At 57.3% G+C, this 18,531-nt stretch overlaps 4 protein-coding genes across 8 annotated transcripts in view; 1 reads left to right on the top strand and 3 right to left on the bottom strand.

The window, feature by feature from the left end:
• Positions 1 to 3,922, top strand: part of DNAI1 (dynein axonemal intermediate chain 1) — a 148,493-nt gene extending 144,571 nt beyond the window's left edge. For both annotated transcript variants that reach the window (XM_051804485.1, XM_051804484.1), the window contains one exon: positions 3,649 to 3,922. In XM_051804485.1, the coding sequence (XP_051660445.1) occupies positions 3,649 to 3,753 (105 nt within the window). In that variant the 3' untranslated portion in view covers positions 3,754 to 3,922. The remainder of the gene's footprint in view (positions 1 to 3,648) is intronic.
• A 977-nt stretch (positions 3,923 to 4,899) lies between these two features.
• Positions 4,900 to 7,543, bottom strand: ENHO (energy homeostasis associated). 2 transcript variants are annotated; one of them, XM_051804659.1, is made up of 2 exons: positions 7,193 to 7,497; positions 4,900 to 6,633 (listed from the first exon to the last, which is right to left on the bottom strand). In XM_051804659.1, exon 2 carries the CDS (start codon positions 6,338 to 6,340, stop codon positions 6,155 to 6,157), a length of 186 nt encoding a protein of 61 aa, XP_051660619.1. In that variant the 5' UTR covers positions 6,341 to 6,633; positions 7,193 to 7,497; the 3' UTR covers positions 4,900 to 6,154. The 2 variants fall into 2 exon arrangements, with proteins under 2 accessions (XP_051660619.1, XP_051660618.1); XM_051804658.1 differs by having other exon boundaries at positions 6,352 to 6,633; positions 7,193 to 7,543.
• A 2,734-nt stretch (positions 7,544 to 10,277) lies between these two features.
• On the bottom strand, positions 10,278 to 12,578 carry RPP25L (ribonuclease P/MRP subunit p25 like). 3 transcript variants are annotated; one of them, XM_051804653.1, is made up of 2 exons: positions 12,476 to 12,578; positions 10,278 to 11,596 (listed from the first exon to the last, which is right to left on the bottom strand). In XM_051804653.1, exons 1-2 carry the CDS (start codon positions 12,557 to 12,559, stop codon positions 11,039 to 11,041), a joined length of 642 nt encoding a protein of 213 aa, XP_051660613.1. In that variant the 5' UTR covers positions 12,560 to 12,578; the 3' UTR covers positions 10,278 to 11,038. The 3 variants fall into 3 exon arrangements, with proteins under 3 accessions (XP_051660613.1, XP_051660615.1, XP_051660614.1); XM_051804655.1 differs by lacking the exon at positions 12,476 to 12,578 and adding an exon at positions 12,318 to 12,450; XM_051804654.1 differs by lacking the exon at positions 12,476 to 12,578 and adding an exon at positions 12,135 to 12,156.
• A 704-nt stretch (positions 12,579 to 13,282) lies between these two features.
• Positions 13,283 to 17,868, bottom strand: DCTN3 (dynactin subunit 3). The gene is made up of 7 exons (XM_051804656.1): positions 17,729 to 17,868; positions 17,520 to 17,604; positions 16,503 to 16,589; positions 15,509 to 15,592; positions 14,938 to 14,996; positions 14,127 to 14,186; positions 13,283 to 13,659 (listed from the first exon to the last, which is right to left on the bottom strand). Exons 1-7 carry the CDS (start codon positions 17,825 to 17,827, stop codon positions 13,570 to 13,572), a joined length of 564 nt encoding a protein of 187 aa, XP_051660616.1. The 5' UTR covers positions 17,828 to 17,868; the 3' UTR covers positions 13,283 to 13,569.
• Positions 17,869 to 18,531: the final 663 nt, after the last annotated feature.

The following is an 18,531-nucleotide window of genomic DNA, read 5'->3' as shown; positions in this document are numbered from 1 at the left end:
AGCATGGCTTTTATGGGAGAGTTTTATTAGCTCAGCAGTATACTGTTCAACTAGGGAATGAAGGCATCAGCCAAGACTCAGGAATCCAGTTTAAATGAATCCCATATCCTGAATGTAGAATTCAGTTTGTGCCAGCATAGGGAGCAGTGGGGCTGGGGCTCACAGAGGAATGGATCTTTGAGCAGCCAGTCCTCATCCTCATTCTTGTCCTCATCTTTGTCCTTGTCCTCACTGTACCCTTGCCACTGGAGCTCCACCTCAGTCATCTTCCACCTCCTTTTTCACTTCCAGTGTCAGTACTCACTTTGGGGCTGAGAGGACCATCAAGGGTCCTGCACACTTCTGTAGGGCCAGGAGGCCCATGCCTCAGTTTGCCTGCCTGGGGAGACAGAGAAGATCCCAGGCATAAGACAAAGGGAGCATGAGGGCAGTGAGGAACCTGGCCACAAACACAGCAACATGAGAATATGTAGGGGGTCGCTTCCCCCTCTCCCTCCCTGGAGTAGTGTTCCATCAGCAGGGCAGGGTCCATCCCCACACAGCACCTTTTCTGCCCCTGCCATGAGCTTTCTGCTCGTGTCCCTCATCGCCATTTCAGCCAAGAGCATTTTGCTCTCCTGTTGGAAACTGTTAACAATAAAATTGATGCAAACACTGCTGTGAGCAGCTCCAGTACCCATCGGATGAGCTCCTCAGGGGCAGACCTCCCATGTAATCTCAGCTTGGCATCTGAGATCTCAGTTGGGACGATGTTGTGCCCTGGTTCCCTCTCAGCTCCAAATGAGCCCTATGGATGTGGTGTAAGCAGGGATGTAGGTGGAGGACAGGCTTGGCTACACACAGGAGAGCAGTGCCCCATGAGTGCCCTCTCCACACCTGGCTGTGACATCTGTTGGGAGGGAGAGCCCTGCAGTAGCCTTGTGTAGAGGTGATGCTTCCCTGACTTGTGTGTGCTCTGGGAAATTGCAATAGCTGTGCTCCAAGGAGGGCTGCTCCTCATAGGCCTGATGCAGGCAAAGCCCCTGGATTTGTAGGAAGCTGCCACGTGCATCTAAGCAGATCCCACGGTGCTGTGCCGGTGCCACCAGCCAGCCAGCAGCGGCCTGGCCAGCTCGCTGCACAAGCGCCTCAGGAAAAGCAGATGGAGGAAAAAAGGGGAACTTTCCATTCCAGTGCCCCTAAAAGGACATTATAATTTTCATCCCCTGTGTCGTCCTGCTTGCCTGGTTATGTGGCGTTAAATTAGGGCTCTGGTTCAGTTACGGCTCATTACAGGCTTGCGCGTGGCTTTGTTGCAGCATGCTCAGAAGCACCAAAGGAGATAAGCCAGTGTGAAAGTCAAAGTTTTAGGAACAGCTTGGTGACTAGGAGCTGAGCCTTTCCAGAGACTGGTGACTTCAGTGAGGATTAGACACAGTTATCATGGACCTGGTGTTACTACCTGGAGGGCATCAATCAGGGAGCCTCCCTGATGACCCTACCAGTGGGGAGAGCAAAGGGCTTGGGATGGATGTAGACTGATGGGAGGTGGCTTCAGCATCTCCTTTTCCCATTTGAGCAAAGCAGTTGCCTCTTTAGCCTGTACCAAGGACCTGTGCAGGGCGCTGTGTGTGACACAGGGTGCCAAAGGGAGGGTTTTGAACTGTGTCAGACAGCAAAGCAGCTTTTCTGCAGAAATAGCTAAGTCCTGAAATACTTTAAGCATCTATGTTTACCCCAAGGCTCTTGCTCAGAGAGATGCTCAGCTGTGATGTGGGCCTTTAGTACAAACATCACTCACAGTGCCCAGACCAGAGCCAAAAAGGGCATTGCTCACTTGGCATTTAGCACAAACTGGAACCATCCCAGTATGAAATCAATGGACTCAGTAAATGAAATGACCTTGGCTTATCCGTAACACATCTTTATGTGCTCAGGACATGAGTGTGGCTGTCTTCTTGGGAGCAAATATCCCCATCCTGCCCCCAGGACTGCTTTCATCTCAGCAGTGTCCTCTAACAGCTTCAGAAACCTTGGCTCCATCAAGGTTGTACTGGGCTGGGATGAGGGAAAAACCACAGGGATTCCCTGGGGACTTCTTTCCCTGTTGTCATCACTCAGTGATGCCCATGTTTGCTAGTGTGAGTTCCATTCAGGCTTACAACTTTCTCTGTGTTGTGCACCAGCATTTCTTCCAGCGCTGAAGAGAAGTGTGTTTGTAATTGCTGCACCTGGGGCCATTAGAGGGGCTGATTCAGAGGAGAATTGATCTGTTCTAAGAGGGGAGAGAGGAAAGCTGGCAGCCTCCTAGCTCAGATGCTGTGTCCTGCTCCCTTGGCCTTCTGAGAGCACCGAGAGCAGAGGCTGTGCTTTGGGCATGCCAAGAGGAGCCAGCACAGCAGCTTTCTGCAGGCTGCCTCCAAGCCTGGTTAGTGAGGTTCCCTTCCCTTTGCTCTGCTGCAGGCTTGGGGACCTGCTACCACCTCTCCCAAGCCCACCTGCCAGACTGAGTACCAGCTCTCCTGCTCACCCGTGCTTGGCAGCTGCTTTCTAGGGTGTTCAGAGCCATGCTGGGCACAGAGGAGCTTCCCAGCCCCAAAGCAGGAGTACCCCCCAAATCCAGAGGCAAGGCGAGATCCAGCAGGCTGTCAAAGGGGAAGGCTGTGAGCAGAAAACAGCACTTTTTGATGGAAAGTGGTAACTGTGGGGATGCTGTTCTGGAGGAACCCCATGGGGTAGATGTTCAGCTGTGGGAGGGTTTGTTGTGCTGAATGCAGGCTGGCAAATTCCTCTGCTGCAGCTGTGTCTGATCTGGTGTGAGCCTGGAGAGTCCAAACCCAGTTGCCACTTCCCCAAAGTCCCAGAGCTCTGGTCAGAGCAATGCACTGATGCTGCAGCCCACAGCAGGGGGGGACGTGTTCTACCCAAAGCATTGAGTGGCACTTGTATTCCTCAGCAGGGACATCGGCCCCTGCCGGGCCTGGAAGCTCCTGCTGTCCCCAGACAAGTGAGGACTGAACTGGACAGGTTATTTCCCTTGTGCTGTGTGATTGCTCTCAAGATGCTGGTGGTTTGCTTTAGCACTCAAGCAGGGAGCACCTGGAACGGTTGGGACAGGTGCTGGAGGACTGTGGGTTAGGGGCTCTCAGCAGCCAGCTGCCCTCCTGGGAAAAGCTATTTGGGTGCAAGAAGGATGATCTCTGCTCCTATGGCTGCCTCTTTCCAGGAGGACCTGCATGGGATGGGTGTCATGGGACTGTTTCAGGGAGGTTTGAACACCTGCATTGCTGTCATTGCTGTAGGAGTCTTGCATGCCTGGCACCCCCCCCAGGGCTTGGGGGAATAGCTGGAGGGCTTACAGGGTGCTCCAGTCCCACGGGGCTGAGAAACTGGGAAGAGAGAGGCAGAAGAAGGTTTGAGTCCCTGTGGATCAGCAGATCCACTCCCACTCCTTAGCATCGTTCCCCAGCCCATAAGAGCCTTTAAAACATCTCAAGGCACCTTAAGCTTGAAATACAGGGACAGGCAGGTGCATGTCCCTGTGGATCAGCCTCCGGTGCGTGGTGAGAGCAAGGACACAGCAGTCCGGCAGCCATCCCTGTGCCGGACCCCTCCTCATCCCCGCAGCCCTCCCTGCTCATAGCTGTGTCCTGCTTGCTCTCTTTGCAGGAGAAGAAAGGCCAGGAGGTTAAGAAGGGTCCCGAGGTTGAAATGGCGAAGCTGGAGAAGCTACTTAGCCTGGTAAGAGAGCCGGAGGCCAAGGCAGAGACGTAAGAGGGGGGAACGATGACTCTGCCAGCAGCCGCCGGCCGAACAAGCTCGGCTTTGATCGGCGGCTGCTTGGCATGCAAGCCACGGGCCCGCGCCGCCCACTTTTTGCACAACAGGAGCACTTCGCCTCTGTGCCCGGACAAATAAACGAAGGTGCTGGGGGAGCTCTGGTGTGCGGTCGCTTCTGGGGTCAGGCAAATCTCACCGTGCTCGCTACCCCAGAGCCACAAGCCCTCGGCATTCCCTGCCCTTGGATGGGTTTGCACTAGGTGAGAGCCCTATGGAGAGCAGGTGAGGGCTGGTCCCAGCAGCCCCAGGAAAGCCTCAGGACTGCAGCTTCATGGCAGGCAGTCCCGCCGTGAGCGGCGGCCTGAGCGACTGAGCGCTGAGCTGCAGCCCCACAGGCATTTGTGTGGTCCCCTGGATTTTGGGGCGGCAGCCTAAGCTGGAGAGTGGCTTGAAACCTGGCCCATGACGTGCCATCCCTCCAGAGAGCACATCAGAGCAGCTGCCGCTCACCAGCTGCGGGAGGGTCACGGCTCCCCCCTCCCGGGGGCCTCAGCCCAGCTGGTGCCTGCGGGAATGGCTGGGCGGCGGGGTTTGCAGAGCCTTCCCACGGCTCCGGCGCTGTGCAGCAGAGGATTAGCTGCTGCGTGGCTGCGGTGGCGGCAGGAGCCGCGGTGGCCTCGGCGCATGCTGATGAGCGGTGAGCGTGGGGCTGTCACCGCTGGATCCTTGTGCATAGTTCCCGGGACTGGGGACCAGAGGCGCTCGTCCCACCACACAGGTGTGGTGGCACGTGTGCTCCATCCACTCAGCTGGCCTGTGTCCCCCACAGGCATCTCTGTAATGTAAGGCCACAGCTTGGAAACTCACAGTGCCTCTGGCGCAGAGGTTGGGGAGTGCTCCCTGCTGACACTCACTTGTCTCCAGACCAGGCAGACATGCTGCGGGCATTAAAACACCAGGTCAGGTTTCTCACCCAGCATTTAAAAGCCACAGATGAATGAGGACACAAGCCCTTCCTTATCACCATCACCCAGCAAACCACCCACAGTCCTCCAGTCACATCGGCCACCAGCCCCGGGGCTCCTCAGCCTGCGGGATGGCAGGACACACCACCTCCCCCAAATTTTTCAGGCGCTGGGTAGAGCTCAGAGACACCACCTGGGTCCTACAATTGGTTTATTAGTCTAGTAAAAACAAGGCTGCAAAGGGATGTGTTCGCTACACCTGACGTGGGGAGGAACCCCAGGCTCTGCCAGGCCTGGCCAAGCCTGCACAGGGACCCTGGCCAGTGTCCCTCCCACCCCACCCCTCTGTCCCCTTATTGCAGTGGCTGTGCCAGCAGTGACCATGGCTATTGCTCGGCTCTAGGATAGGCAAGGCAGAGCCCTCCAAAACCCATGGCACCTGCTGGCAGGGCAGGGGATGCAGCAGCCAGGCTTGAGGACAAGCCAGACTACCAGCATCCCTCCCCACAGAGCCACTGTGATCCCCAGGGAACAGTCGGGGTCAAAGAACCTTCAGTGCTGTTTGTCTGGGCACTCTCATCTCCCCACATCTCCCACCTCCCAAGGAAAAAGCTGTCAGTGGGGACGGGAATGCCAGCAAGGGCATGTCTGCTGCTCGCAGGCTGGCCAAATCCCATTGTCTGGCTTCAGCTGGCAGTAGGCAGGAGGGAAGGCAGGGACAAACCCATGTGAGGAAGAGGGCTGTTTGCCTAGCAGCATTAGTGCTAATGCTGGAGGGGATTGACAGACAGACTGGGGAGGATCGGGCAGACCATGCAGACCCTCTTGTGCCTCATCAAACTGGCTGCTTGGGCAGATGTATGCCAAATGCCATCCTGAGGCTGGGGACCCACGGCACCCCAGGGCCACCCCCAGACACCTGGACTGGTAACACCCTGCTCTGCCAGCAGGGCCAGGGCTGTTTGGGTCCCCCTGGGCACACCCCACCATTGAACAGCCAGCCTGCTTGGGAAAAAGTGCCTGTACCAGTCCTGCTGCCTCCCCTCTCTGAGCCTCCACCCAGCCTTGCTCAGGTCTGCACTGTGGTGGCCACTGTCCCGGGTCCATAGGCTCTTCCCAAGCACAGGGTGCACATGAGGGCAGGGCTCCTGCTGTGCTTTCTGGCCGCTGGGACAGGCATGATTGTCCCTGTAGCACATCCCCATCTGTTGTCTCTCTATCCCCATGATCACTGCAGGCACTCGCAGGAACTTCACACACTAAAACCACCAAGGCAAAGGACTGTGCCCCCTGTCATGGCCCCTGTGAGCAGCTGGGTGTCCCCTCTGCTTTCATCATGCCTAGTCTTGTACCCCAGTCCTAGCACAAGCATCCAGGCTGGGGTAACTCCTCTGGCACAGCTGGGTACCCAACTCCCCAAATCAGGCAGATCAGGGCTGCAGCAGGTACTTCTCTTCATTCCTTGACTCATCCGCATCAGAAGCTGGGCTCTTCTTGGGACATGAAGGGGTCCTGCAAGCTTTGCAGAGGATGAGGAAGAGGATGAGGATGAGCAATGCAATGACACAGTTAAAAGAAATTGCCACGATCGCCCCAGTGGAGAGAGCAGCCCCCATGGCCACTGTCCCACAGGAGTAAACAGGGCCCACAGCTTGGTCTCACACTTGGGATGCCAGTGCAGCCTCCACCTGCCGGCATTGGCAGGGGACAGAGGGGACAGCTGTGGTGCTGGCGGTGGGGTGGGGACGGGGCCAAGCAGGCAGCAGGACAGTGTCCTCCCCGTCAGTTTGGCAGCTCACAGCTGAGTCCCGGCTGCTCCGCACAGCTGGGAAGGATCGATGAGAGCCTTCTCTCGGCTCCTCCTTCCTCTGGCAGGGCAGTAGGGACACAGGGATCTCTCTTCTCCTTCCTGGAAGAGAGAAAGTCACCGTCATCACGGGTATGAGGGGACAGGCTGTGTGAGCCCTTCAGGGTGGCCTCTAGGGGTATCAGGGGGCAGCGACCCCAGAGCCCAAGGGGCTCCGCTGGAGTATGGAGGCTGCAACAGCTTCCAGGTCAGATGCTGTTTGGAGGACCCTTCCAGCACCGCATGCCCTGGCCGTCCTCCCCATCCCCTGCGAGGGCCACCAAACTGGAGGTGTCCCCAGTGGGAGACCCATCGGCACCTCTCCGCGCTGCACTGGGTGACTCCGGGCAGCCCTGGCCGGGCTCCTATACCCTCTCCACCCGCTTTTCCTGCCGCCGGGACCCCGCTGCGAGGTTCCGCACCCGGAACGGGGCCAGGGGCCGGGCGGCAGCAGGTGGGGGCCGGCGTAGCCCCCCTTGTGCTTCTCACTGGGTCAGGGAGAGCCCCGGCTCCGGGTGTCCCCGGTGCCTCCGATCCCCGCCCGCCGCGGAGCCCCCGGCACGGGGCAGCAACAGGTGCCGCCAACTCCGCCCTCCCGCCGCGGGGTCCCGGCGTTACCCACCTGCCTCCGCTGCGCCCCTGGAACCGCCGGGACCCCGGTGCCGGCGGGAGGCGCTGCCGGGGCCGTGTCCCGGCGCGGAGCGGGGTCCCGGCGCGGTGTGCGCGGTGTGTGCGGTGTGTGGTGTGTGCGGTGTGTGGTGTGTGCGGTGTGTGCGGTGTGCGGTGTGTGCGGTGTGCGGTGTGCGCGGTGTGTGCGGTGTGTGCGGTGTGTGCGGTGCTCAGTTCCGGAGCGGTCCCGCCGGGCCGCCCGCGGGTGCCGCAACCCCGCGCGCCGCCCGCGTCCTCCCGCCGGCACCGAGGGGCGAGGCCCGGCCCCGCCCCGCCCCCGCCCCGCCATTGGTGCCCGCCCGCCGCCCGCCGCCCGCCATTGGCCGAGCTCCCGGCCTGGGACACGCCCCCTCGCGCGGCGCCCACGTGAGCGGCGCGGGGACAGCGGCGGGCAGCGCGCGCTCTGCCGGCACGGACACGGACCGTGCGGACCCCGGTACTGCCGGTACCGCCACAGATACTGCCGGTGCTGACCCCGGTACTGCCCCGGTACTGCTCCTGGTACTGACCCGGTACTGCCCCAGATACTGCCGGTGCTGACCCCGGTACTGCCCCGGTACTGCTCCTGGTACTGACCCGGTACTGCCCCAGATACTGCCGGTGCTTTCCCCGGTACTGCCCCGGTACTGCTCCTGGTACTGACCCGGTACTGCCCCAGATACTGCCGGTGCTGACCCCGGTACTGCCCCGGTACTGCTCCTGGTACTGACCCGGTACTGCCCCAGATACTGCCGGTGCTTACCCCGGTACCGCTCCTGGTACTGACCCGGTACTGCCCCAGATACTGCCGGTGCTTACCCCGGTACTGCTCCTGGTACTGACCCGGTACTGCCGGTGCTTACCCCGATACTGCTCGTGCTGCCGGTGCTGACCCCGATAATTTACTTGGTACTGACTCAATACTGCCCGTACTGACCGCGGTACTAACTCGGTACTGACCCCAGTACTGCCCGTGGTGCCGGTACTGACCTCGATATCGACCCCGGTACTGCCCGGGTAACTGCTCGGACTGACCCCGGTACTCCCATTACCGCCGGTAGTGCCCCGCTACCCGCGCTGAGCCGGTACCGACCCCGGTATTGCCTCCGGTACTGCTGGTGCTGCCGGTACTGCCCCGGTGCCTCCGCTGGCCCTGCTGCCCTCCCGCTGCTGCAGCCCTGCCTGTACCTCCCTGCCTGCCCTGCCCTGCGCACATGTGTGCACACACGCACAAACACATGTTCACGGGCACACAGACACACACGTGCACCACGGCCCGGCATGCCGGGGTGGAGGATGCTGAACACGGACTTGCCAAGCTGAGCTGGGGTCCCTGCCGGAGCACAAGGGCTACAGGCAGGGGTGGGCACAGGCACCGTCACAGCCCACAGAGAGGAAGGAACAGGACATTTAGGGACATTCAGTACCTGGGAATCTGGGCAGTATCAGCCTCACCCGCACAGCCAGGTTATCCCTGTCCTGTTAGTGGGGGAACTGAGGAATGGGGCAACCCAACCCTGGGCATGCCACACCCCTAAACTGCCAGCTTCCATATGGGCACCAGAGCCGGACACCCTGGTGTGGGGCACCACCCCAAAGGGGGGGGAACATCTGGTGAAGGACACCAGGGGGAGGTGGCTGGGAGGCACATAGGGCGCTGGGGGTGGTTCCTGGAGACCCCCAGGGATCAGGTCTCGGCACCTGCAGTTGCTCTGAAAAGCCAAGCCCAGGCCCCACGAGCAGCTGGTGACACAGACAGACGATGGTGACACAGGGGATCCACAGCAGCCTCCTGGGGAGCAGGGGCCTGTCCGGCTGGGCAGCTCCACACAGTGTGCTGCACCGGGGAAAAGAGGCAGCTGCATGAAGGATGGGTGAAGGACAGACCCATCCTGGCTGACCTGGCACTCACAAGTGTGAAGGCTGGGAAATGCTTGATCCTGACAGGAGAGCCACCAAGTCAGTGGAGGATAACTTTCCAACGTGAAACAAAAATAACAATCATTTTGTACCTTTGATGAGAAGACGTTAAACGTGCCACACAGGAGGGAGGCTCACACAGGCTGCCTGAGGACCTGGGTCTCAGGCTCTCCACTAAGTGGGTGTTTTGAGTAAACAAACACAGGCACATTGCCTGTTGAAATGTCAGAACCAATCTGATCACACACTGGAGCAAATTCCTTGGCATTTATGGCTAATCTGCTAATTAGTCAAGAAAAGCAGTCTCCTCCTTAGACGTAAGGGAGCAGCAGCTGGGAAGAGCACCAGGTAAACCAGATTAACTCTGCCCCATCCCCAGGCTTCACCTGATCTGGAACAGCAGACAGGTCAACAGTTTCCCTGCCTACCTCCAGGTCCAGGGACAATGGCGGGGCAGGAAGCAGTGAGACCACCAGGAGAAGTGGAGGAGGAGGAGGCACTTAAACCCAGCATTGTCCTGGCCATGCCGGGTGCTCAGCCTGTGACAAAGCTCATGTGGACACAACGAAGGCAGGGTTGCACCACATCTCTCCTGACCCCTGATTTAGGCGAAATCTCTTCTTTAAACACTTGTGTTTGATGCCCATTGACTGACAATGCAAAACATTGGGTCCAGCTGGAGCTCATGACACAGGCAGGACAGGCACGTGTGAGCAGGGGCTGTTCCAGTGAGAGCTCAGCCTGTCACAAGGAACAGCACTTCCCTCCTGCCCAGAGTTACTTACCAGAGCTGCTCCAGAAGGGAAACTATTGCCTAAAAAAAGGTGATCCATCCTTTGCCTCGCTCAGCAGAGTTTGGAATAAGTCTTTTTGAGACTGCAGTTCTGGCCAGCTTAAAAGAGCAAAAAAAGTATTAGCAAAAAGTTTCCCAGAAAAAACCCACAGTGCTGACCTTTTTTTGGATATTAAAGGAAATTAATATTTGCATATTAAGCTACTCCCCTCAGATCAGGGTCCATTTGCAGTCACAAGAGGAACAAACACCAAGCAGCTGGAAGAGCAGCTGCAGCCACAGCCCCACCACCAATGCTCACAGGGTGACCTCCAGTGGGACAAGGTAGACATGACAAATTTCCAAGTTGCGAGAAGAGAAACTTTATTTTGAACCCAACTTTGTGCATTATGAAGGAGCAGTAAGGGGAAAGAACAGTATCCTTTGGAGCTTCCCATGACTACCACCCCAGGGCAGTGGTACAGCCACAGGATTTCAGGCTGGTTATGGCACAAGTAGAGTGCTGTCACACTGGCAGAGAGAAGAGCAACCACCGGCTCCACAGAGCCAAAGTGGGATGGGAAGGGAGCTCCGTGCACACAATGGCAGATGGACCTGTACCCTCACAGTCGTACATTCAACCCCCCAACAGGCTCAGCAGACAGACTCTGAAGCACACAAGCAGCCAGCTCAGCCCTGTGTCCCACTGTCTGTCCACTCACAGCCCTGGGGATGCCAGGGAATTAATTCCATGTCAGGTCCCATCTGCCCTTTGTACCTGCCACACAGGCACGTATGTGTCCGTCCCACAGCCTGGGCTGCTGCACCCTCTGGCAGCTGAAATCTGGCCGGGTGAGCAGCCCCTCTGCCGGGGCTCACTGACAGGACACCAACAGTCCTTGCTCATGCAGAGGTGACTCCCGTCTTCCCCGACCCACTATGAAGCACGGCCTGGCAGCCTTTGGCAAGGGAACTCTTCAAAACACAGTTTTAGACAGCCACAATCACAGGCAGTTACAGGAGTCCTGCCCTCCCCTGACGTGTCAGCAGCAGCTCCCCAGCCCCAGCACGCGGCTGGTTCCTGCAGCCACCCCGGACCACGCGGTGCCGGTGCCTTGGGGCTCCCGCTCAGGGCTCCCCTGGCGCTGCCCCTGCGGAGCGCGGGTGCTTCCCTGTGCTCCCAACGCCCCGACCCCCGCCTTGCTTTCTCTTCATCTGGCCCTGGGACTCTGCTTTGAGTGTCTCAGTCCAGAAGGCATCAAAGGATCCTGGAGCCTGGTATCCCGGCTCCTGAGGGTCCAGGGGGTCTTTGCTGAGCAGGACACATATCGCAGGAATGTTCCTCTTCACTGTCAAGGCATCGAGGCCTGCCTCAGGCACGATAGGTTCCCACATCTCCTCGATTTGCCTGAAGAGCACCTTGGTGATCTGGTGCAGCTCCTTGAGCCGTCGTTTCATAATTTCCACACAGGTGATGGTCTTGCTGACAGCCTTGCCTGAGCCAGTGAAGAGAATCTGCCTCACAGACTCCTGCTCCATCTTGCTCATGGCATAGCCCATCAGATTCCTGATCTTGCTCCCGTCCTTCACCTTCATCTCAATGATATCAGCGGGCAGGTCAGTGAAAGGAAGAGGACAAGGTTTCTCCACGATTTTGGTCTTCTTATAGTTCTCCATTCTGCAGTGCTGAAAGGGAAAACAGACCCGTGAAACACAAACTCCCACTGTAACTGCTGCACAAAGAAATTATCACCAAAATTAGCTATGACCTCTCCTCTGAAGGGCACTCTCAGCTGTCAGAGATGGGGATCCTGGAGAACCATATCCAAAAGATATATCCTTATAAGGTTGTACCTCCAACATGAACACACATAGGGCAGCCTGAGCCCCAGCAGGCAGGTGGTGAAAGGAACAGGCTGTTGGCCTGAACAGGACAAGTAACAAACACAGGCTGCATCTCAGACAGAACAAACGAGTGAGCTGCGGTTCCTGGGAACAGAAGCCAGGGGGATGCTTCCACAGCTGCACCCCGTGGGCACAGCCCAACTGCAGCACCTCGTGTGTTTCAAAGACACGGGTCGTGGGGCTCTGGCAGTGCAGGTGAAGGCAAAACAGTGCGTGTCCCAGAAGAGAGAGCAAGCCAGGGGCTGCAGGAACAAACAGAAGTTTCCTCGAAGGAAAGTGAAAGATAGACCCTCTCTGCCAAGGCGGGTCCCATCCTTACTCAGGTCTCCCTGCCCTGTGCAGGGCGCTCCGCCCCCCCCCCCCCCCCCCCCAATGCTCGAGGCATTCAAGCACGCAGCACTTTGTTACCGGTGGGCTCCTGAGCCCCGTTCCACCCACACCTGCAGGGACAAGGCAGCCCAAGGCCCGCGCTCCGGACCACGGGAGCACACGGGGCCCTCACCCCCGGCACGGCCGCATGGGGGCCCGAGAGGCCGGGATGCCGCGCTGGGATGCGGGGATGTCCCTGTGGGAGCGGGGATGAACCCCGTGGAACGGGGGATGTCCGTGCGGGATGGAGGATGTCCCCGTGGGACAGGAGATGTCGCTGACCCCGCTCACCTGCGGCCACCTCAGCACGCCCCTCGCCTCAAGATGGCGGCCGGCGGTGCGCGCGCAGGCGCGGGGCGTGTGCGCGGGGCTCATATAAAGATCACGTGAGTAGTGGGCGGGGTCGTGTGTGGCCCCGCCCACAGCCCGGGATGTGGAGCGGCTCCCGGAGCACCTCTGGCTTTCCTGGGACAGCGCCAGCTTTTTTCCTGGGCAGCTCCGGCTCTCCCGGGCACCAGGCGAAGTCGGTGTCCCCGTGTGCGCCCATGCAGTCCCGCCGTGGTGTGCCCACGGGTGAGCTCGCTGACCAGGGAGAGTACAGGGGCAGGAAGGCTCCTCCTGACTTCCCCGCGGGGATCCTGCCCCATTCCTGCAGGACTCCCAGGTCACGCGCAGCTGAGCAGTGTCTCTCTAAGCTGAAGGGAACTCGGAGACTCCGAGTTGTGGCCAGACCAGTCCAGGCACAGCTCGTGCCCCTCACTGAAACAGGTTCTGGCTTGCAGCAGCCACTTGGGAAAGCAGGGGCAGGGTAAAGGCAAAAGCTGCTGCCTCCTCTCAGCACAGGGATGGGAGATTGGCTTGGGGGAGAAGCTCCATGAGGCCAGATGGCCCTGGGCACAAGCAGCTCCCAGGAAGAGCTCCTGTTTTTGTGCCACAGTTTATGGAAGGCTGTGAGAATGAAAGAGATTTACATGCCCTTGGCCCAAAGCTGCCTCCTGCAGCCACCTCCTGCAGACTGCGAGGAGATCACTGCCTGGGAAAGCCCCCCAGTCCGTGCCAGGAGCAGTCCTTACACTCAGGGAGAGAGACACAACCCAGTCAGCGTTCCAGGACTTTACTACGGACCACAGTAAGAGGGGCAAGGGATTTTTAAATATGTTACAAACCAAGACACATTTCAGGGGAGTGCAAGATTTGCAACAGTGGCAGATTAAGGAGCAGGGCGGCTTCAATTCTGGGCTGACACAGCTCAGAGCACAGCCAGGTGTCCCTGGGAGCCCGTGGTGCCACTCCAGCATGCTCAGGCCAAGCGGGAAGGTGCCGGGGCCAGTGGGATGCAGGCTGTGCCATGGGGCCCCGGGCTCTCCATGTTCCCGGCTCTGCTGTCACTCAGCCACAGGTTTTGCTTGCTTGGCCGCTTCCAGCCGTGTCAGTATTTCATTCCACTGCAGTAACTGCTTGGAGAGAAGCAGGGTCTAGACATTACTCTTAAGGAAAGAAATGTAGAAATCACAAGGAAGAAGCTAAGGGCATAGCACCCTGACAGAACCATTACAATCCCGAATCCCTGGGAGAGGCCCAGGGCTGCTGAAAGCCTACATGGATCCACACCATCCAGGTGTTGTAGGAACAGCACCAAACACAGGAGTCCAGGAGGCACTTCTAAACACCCTGTACCACTGCAATACAAGGGCTGTCTACAGCAAAGAGCAGAGCTTCCCTACCCACTTGTGGTTTTGGGATGTGCCTCGGCACTGGGATCCTACACAGCCAGGATTAGGGGCTGGCTGGCTCAGGCACGTCACAGGGACAGAGGTGCCCCCACATCAGGAAGGGCACTGGTCGTTAAACCCAGGGCTGGGAACCCAACAGTACCTGACAGGGGAGGGAGCTCTGGGACAGGGTCAGCTCAGCTCTGCCAGGCCTGAGGCTCAAAGGATACCATTTTGTTGTAGCTCTCCAGGAGTGTCTTGACACTGTCAGTGAGATCATGACGCTTCTCCTGCAAAGAGGGGGGGCCACAGTGAGAAACACATAAGCTGAAGGACATCTGTCCTTCCCAGATCCTGAAAGCATGGGGGAGAAACTCATCCAAGGCCAGTACTGAGATTAGAGCTCAGACACCAGCTGTGGCTGCTCACTTCAGCTGGAAAGGTTTCCAGAGTCAAGAGGAAGGTCACAAACACCCCTGCTGATAAAGCACCAAAGGCCCTGGGCTTGCACCACTGTTGCCTTGCCTCAGGATCCAGGCTTTGCCTGCCCCAGAGTGGAAACTCGCAGCAATATGCTGAAAGGGGCCATTAGGCACCGCCCAGGCTACTCACTGCCAGCTCCAGGAGTGCTCACACAGGGAAGGAAAGGGTGAAGTAACAGGGCGACAGTAACAACAGCCTTCCAGAGACTAGGACACTGGAAGAGTGCAATGCTTTACCTCAGTGTCCTAGTGAAAGGGAGGAATGACAGATGGTTAAACCTACTATGTGTCACTCAAAGCTCTGTTTTGAGCAGGGTTTTGGTAGGCAAATTTCCAGCGGTTTTCCAACTCGGACTCCATTGCCAGAAATCCTGGCTCCTTTCCCCCCTTGGAGTACTTGAAATTCTTTAAGATTGCAGTATGCATATTCTGGGATTGAAAAAACCTGCTACAATTGACCAATTCAAGCAATTGCAAATACAGGGGTGTCAAGACTCAAGACTCCAGCAAGACATTCCTTCTCCCTTCTAGTCACAACTGATAGGAATATTTACAGTACCTGCTGCTGTATGTGGATCTGTGAGAGTCGCTGCAGTTTGGCTGCATGGTCAGGAACCGCTGAAAGCAGAGGAGAAATCAGTTTTGTTTTTTGCTTTGACAGCACACAGGAAGAGTTCCCAAAACAAAGAGCACTCCCCCTCCACAAGCACAGCACAGCAGAGCTCACTGAATGCCAGTGCCACACACCACAGACATAGCTTTTATAGGATTAAAAAAACCTACCAACTATCTTGTACATTAAACACCAAGTTTATTTGCTCACTGCTCCTGGGTGGCACGAGCTCAGGGGTGCCCACAGTGAAGGCTACTCAAGAACTACACCAGAGTAAAGCACTTGGACAAACATTATGGAAAGCACTTGAAAAGGCACCTGCACCTCTGCCAGGTTAGAGCAACATGAGGGAGGAGCACACACACCACCAAGTTTGTACTTAGTTCACTCTCACATGACCATGTGCTGTCCTCTTCTCCAGTCTCAGGCTCAAATAAAAAAACACCCCAGAAAACAGGACAGGCCACAGCTTGGAGGGTGGCATTTTCAGCTCAAACTTGCAGAAGAACATGCATACCTTGGATACTGGCACTGTCCAAAATGGGCTGGAGGTTCTTCACCTGCTCCAGAAGGGCTGCACGTTCAGGAATAGCCTGTTCCTCTGGGTGAGGGGGGGACAAGACACAAAACCAGTGAACACGAGGTGCTGCTCTGGCTTTTCACAAATAGTTATAACTTTTCCAGCTGATCTACCTTAACAGAAAGGGGCTTGTTCAAGATTTTATTTAAGATGTCTGTGCTGCTCATCCCTGGGTCTTGATTCACTCCAATTTCAGGCAGGAGAACCTCCGCTAAATTGTAGTGATAGGACCGGGATGAAGGATCAAATCGAAAGAGGGGAATGTTACATTAGGTATTAGGAAGAAATTCTTTACTGTGAGGGTGGTGAGACACTGGCACGGGTTGCCCAGGGAGGTTGTGGATGCCCCATTCCTGGCAGTGTTCAAGACCAGGCTGGACAAGGCCTTGAGCAACCTGGTCCAGTGGGGAGGTGTCCCTGCCCATGGCAGGGGGTTGGTACAAGATGAACTTTAACATCCATTCCAAACCCTTAACATTCTATGATTGCACAGTTCTATGAAGTCCCATTCACAGACAATACTATTACAGGCTGAATCAAATTCCTTGGGACAGAAGAGCACAAGGCTTGGTGGTGTTTAAAACACATCTAAACACCTTCTGTTTTTGTCACTGCCTAGAGAGTACTGGAAGTGGGGCGAGGAAAACCATTCTAGCTCCCGTTTTTCTGATCAGCCTTTGGTTCATTCGGGGTCAAACTGAACAATCAGTACTAAAGAGATCAGAGCTGATAAAACTGCAGTGCTGATGTGCACAAGGGAGCGCTGAGGGTGGAGAACATCCCTGTACAAAGCATGTCTCTGATGCTTCCAGAAAGCGTGAGCCACAACTTTACGACTGAAGGAAAGAAATCCACCCTGACCCATCTCAGGCAAAGGACACATTTTGCAGTGCTACAAAACCCTCTTGTTTCCCCTCCTTTCATGCCATACCTGCCAAGATGAACTGCAACTTCATGGCATCTGGAACAGCCATCCTGTCAATGTACTGAGGGTCAAGGTACTTGATTACATCTTCAACTGGAGTGTTTGGAGACAAGAAGTAGGGGAGATGTTATTGCATACACAAGTGCAACTTTCCCCTGTGCCACCTGTCAGATTGCTTTGTAAACACTGCCTAGGGGCTTCTTTTTTCTTTTCCAATTAATTAATTGCTACTTGGAAATATGTGACTTTAGAGCACTGTGAGCAAGAACTGACAAATGGCTCAAACCCAGAAACCCCTTTGTTAGGGACACCTGCAACACTTGCTTTTTGTTTGGATAACGATACCAAAGGTGAACGAAATCTGCTTCCTTCCACCCTCAGAACAAAACCAGCCCACAACCCTCCATCCTGGTCCTTAAAATCATCAACAAATACACGCTTTACACTTTTACACTGGACAGCCTCGGACCACAAAGACTCTCCTGCTCCTTCTGTGACACCAGACACCAAAACCTGGTCAAGAGGTAGCTCTGCAGGACAAGGCACCCCCTCAGTTTGGAGGCAGCTCCCCAGGTCTGTCCACCAGTGTCTGTGTGTGATCCTGATCGCTCCCACCACACACACGGGGGAATGCTGCTCCAGCGTGGCCGACAAAACCAAGCACCCAGGAATCAATTTCTGGAGCTCCGAAAGCCTTCAGGGGCTGCATTCCAGGCGGAGCAAATCCCGGCACTGACACAGGCCGACGGACATCGAGCGAATGACATGTCGCGGCGGCCCTTTTCCCAACCCCGACAGCTGAGCCGGAGAACCGCGGGCAGAGAGACCTCCCGCAGTAACTTATTTCTCTGCCAAATACGCAAAATAAGGGTCCAAACATCAACGGGGATCAAACGCGGGGGGGGCGGAGGGGGGGGCAGAAGCATTTTTTTGTTTGGAGCAGCGAAACGTCACACGGGGGTTTTCGAGCTCCCCCTCCTCCGCCTACTCCTCCCGGCTCCCCCTCCCCGGGACCCCGCTCACGTTTCTTGAACAGGATCTTGATCCTCTCCCTCTTGCCGGCGATGTTGCTCAGCGCCACCTGCACCTTCACCAGCTCGTCCGCCACCTGCAGAGGCACAGAAAGAAGCGACGGGCCTGTCAAGCCCCGCCGGGCCGCGGCACCCCAAGGCTCCGCCGGGCCGCGCCGGGCCGGGCCGCCCCCGCCGGTGTCCGCAGCTCCTCCTCGGCACCTTTCTCGGCCCGCAGCCCCCGCCGCCGAGCCCGACGCGCCGCTCCAGCTCCTCCAGCCGCCACTGCAGCCGCTGAAGCTCCGCCGCGCCCGCCGCCATCTTCGCGCCGGGCGGAAGCGGCCGCACCTCCCTTCCGGCCGTTGCCATGGCGGCGCGTTGCCAAGGACCGCGGTTGCCATGGAGACGGGAGGCGCGGGATGCGGGCGGGGGCGCGGAGCCCCTCTCGGAGGATGCGGGGCGGTCGATGGCGATTTGCACTGCAGAGGGAAGGCGTGCGGCCCTCCCGCCGCCCCGGCGGGCAGTCGGTCGATGGCGGCTTCATTGTGGTGCCGTCCTCCAGGAAAGAGGCGCTGGGATGTATTAAAAAGAATTGATGTAGCGATCCGTGTGGATGCAGGAGCCTTTGAAATCCGGGAGGATGCCTCGGGCTTTCCCCCAGGCCCCAGCCTCCCCGCGTTCACCTTTCTCCTATCGATTGCTGCAGGTGATGCTCGGGAGGAAGAGAAGCACTAAGGAGTGCTACAGCCAACCCCAGCCCCACTGCTGCCTTCAGCTGGCACACTCTGCCACATGGACCTCTCAGAGGCATGAGATGAATTCATGCTAGCAGCAGCCACTACAAAGAAAAGTCCAGGAAGTTTCCAAACTGCAGAGGGAAATGTATCATGGATACATGTACATACGGAGAAGTGTGGTCAGCAGGTCAAGGGAGGTGATGCTGCCCCTCTGCTCGGCCTTAGTGAAGATACATCTGGAGTACAACTGTGTACAAGTCTGGGCTCTTTAGAACAAGAAAGATAAGG

Source organism: Manacus candei, unplaced genomic scaffold, assembly GCF_025592945.1.
Source record: "Manacus candei isolate 608988 ecotype Guabito, Panama unplaced genomic scaffold, ASM2559294v1 h1tg000061l, whole genome shotgun sequence".
Classification (NCBI taxonomy): Eukaryota; Metazoa; Chordata; class Aves; order Passeriformes; family Pipridae; genus Manacus; species Manacus candei.
Note: the sequence above shows the minus strand (reverse complement) of the source record. Positions and strands in the feature narration are given on the sequence as shown.

Excerpts from the sequence above, each read along its gene's own strand:
- ENHO (XM_051804658.1), bottom strand. The coding sequence starts at position 7,528 with ATGGCGGGGCGGGGGCGGGGCGGGGCCGGGCCTCGCCCCTCGGTGCCG. Across the intron at positions 6,634-7,192 it reads CAGGGGCGCAGCGGAGGCAG|GAAGGAGAAGAGAGATCCCT; the intron begins GTGGGTAACGCC and ends TCTCTCTTCCAG.
- RPP25L (XM_051804653.1), bottom strand. The coding sequence starts at position 12,559 with ATGAGCCCCGCGCACACGCCCCGCGCCTGCGCGCGCACCGCCGGCCGC. Across the intron at positions 11,597-12,475 it reads GCGTGCTGAGGTGGCCGCAG|CACTGCAGAATGGAGAACTA; the intron begins GTGAGCGGGGTC and ends TTTCCCTTTCAG.
- DCTN3 (XM_051804656.1), bottom strand. The coding sequence starts at position 17,827 with ATGGCGGCGGGCGCGGCGGAGCTTCAGCGGCTGCAGTGGCGGCTGGAG. Across the intron at positions 17,605-17,728 it reads GGGGCTGCGGGCCGAGAAAG|GTGGCGGACGAGCTGGTGAA; the intron begins GTGCCGAGGAGG and ends GTGCCTCTGCAG. Across the intron at positions 14,997-15,508 it reads GGACAGTGCCAGTATCCAAG|CGGTTCCTGACCATGCAGCC; the intron begins GTATGCATGTTC and ends CTCTGCTTTCAG.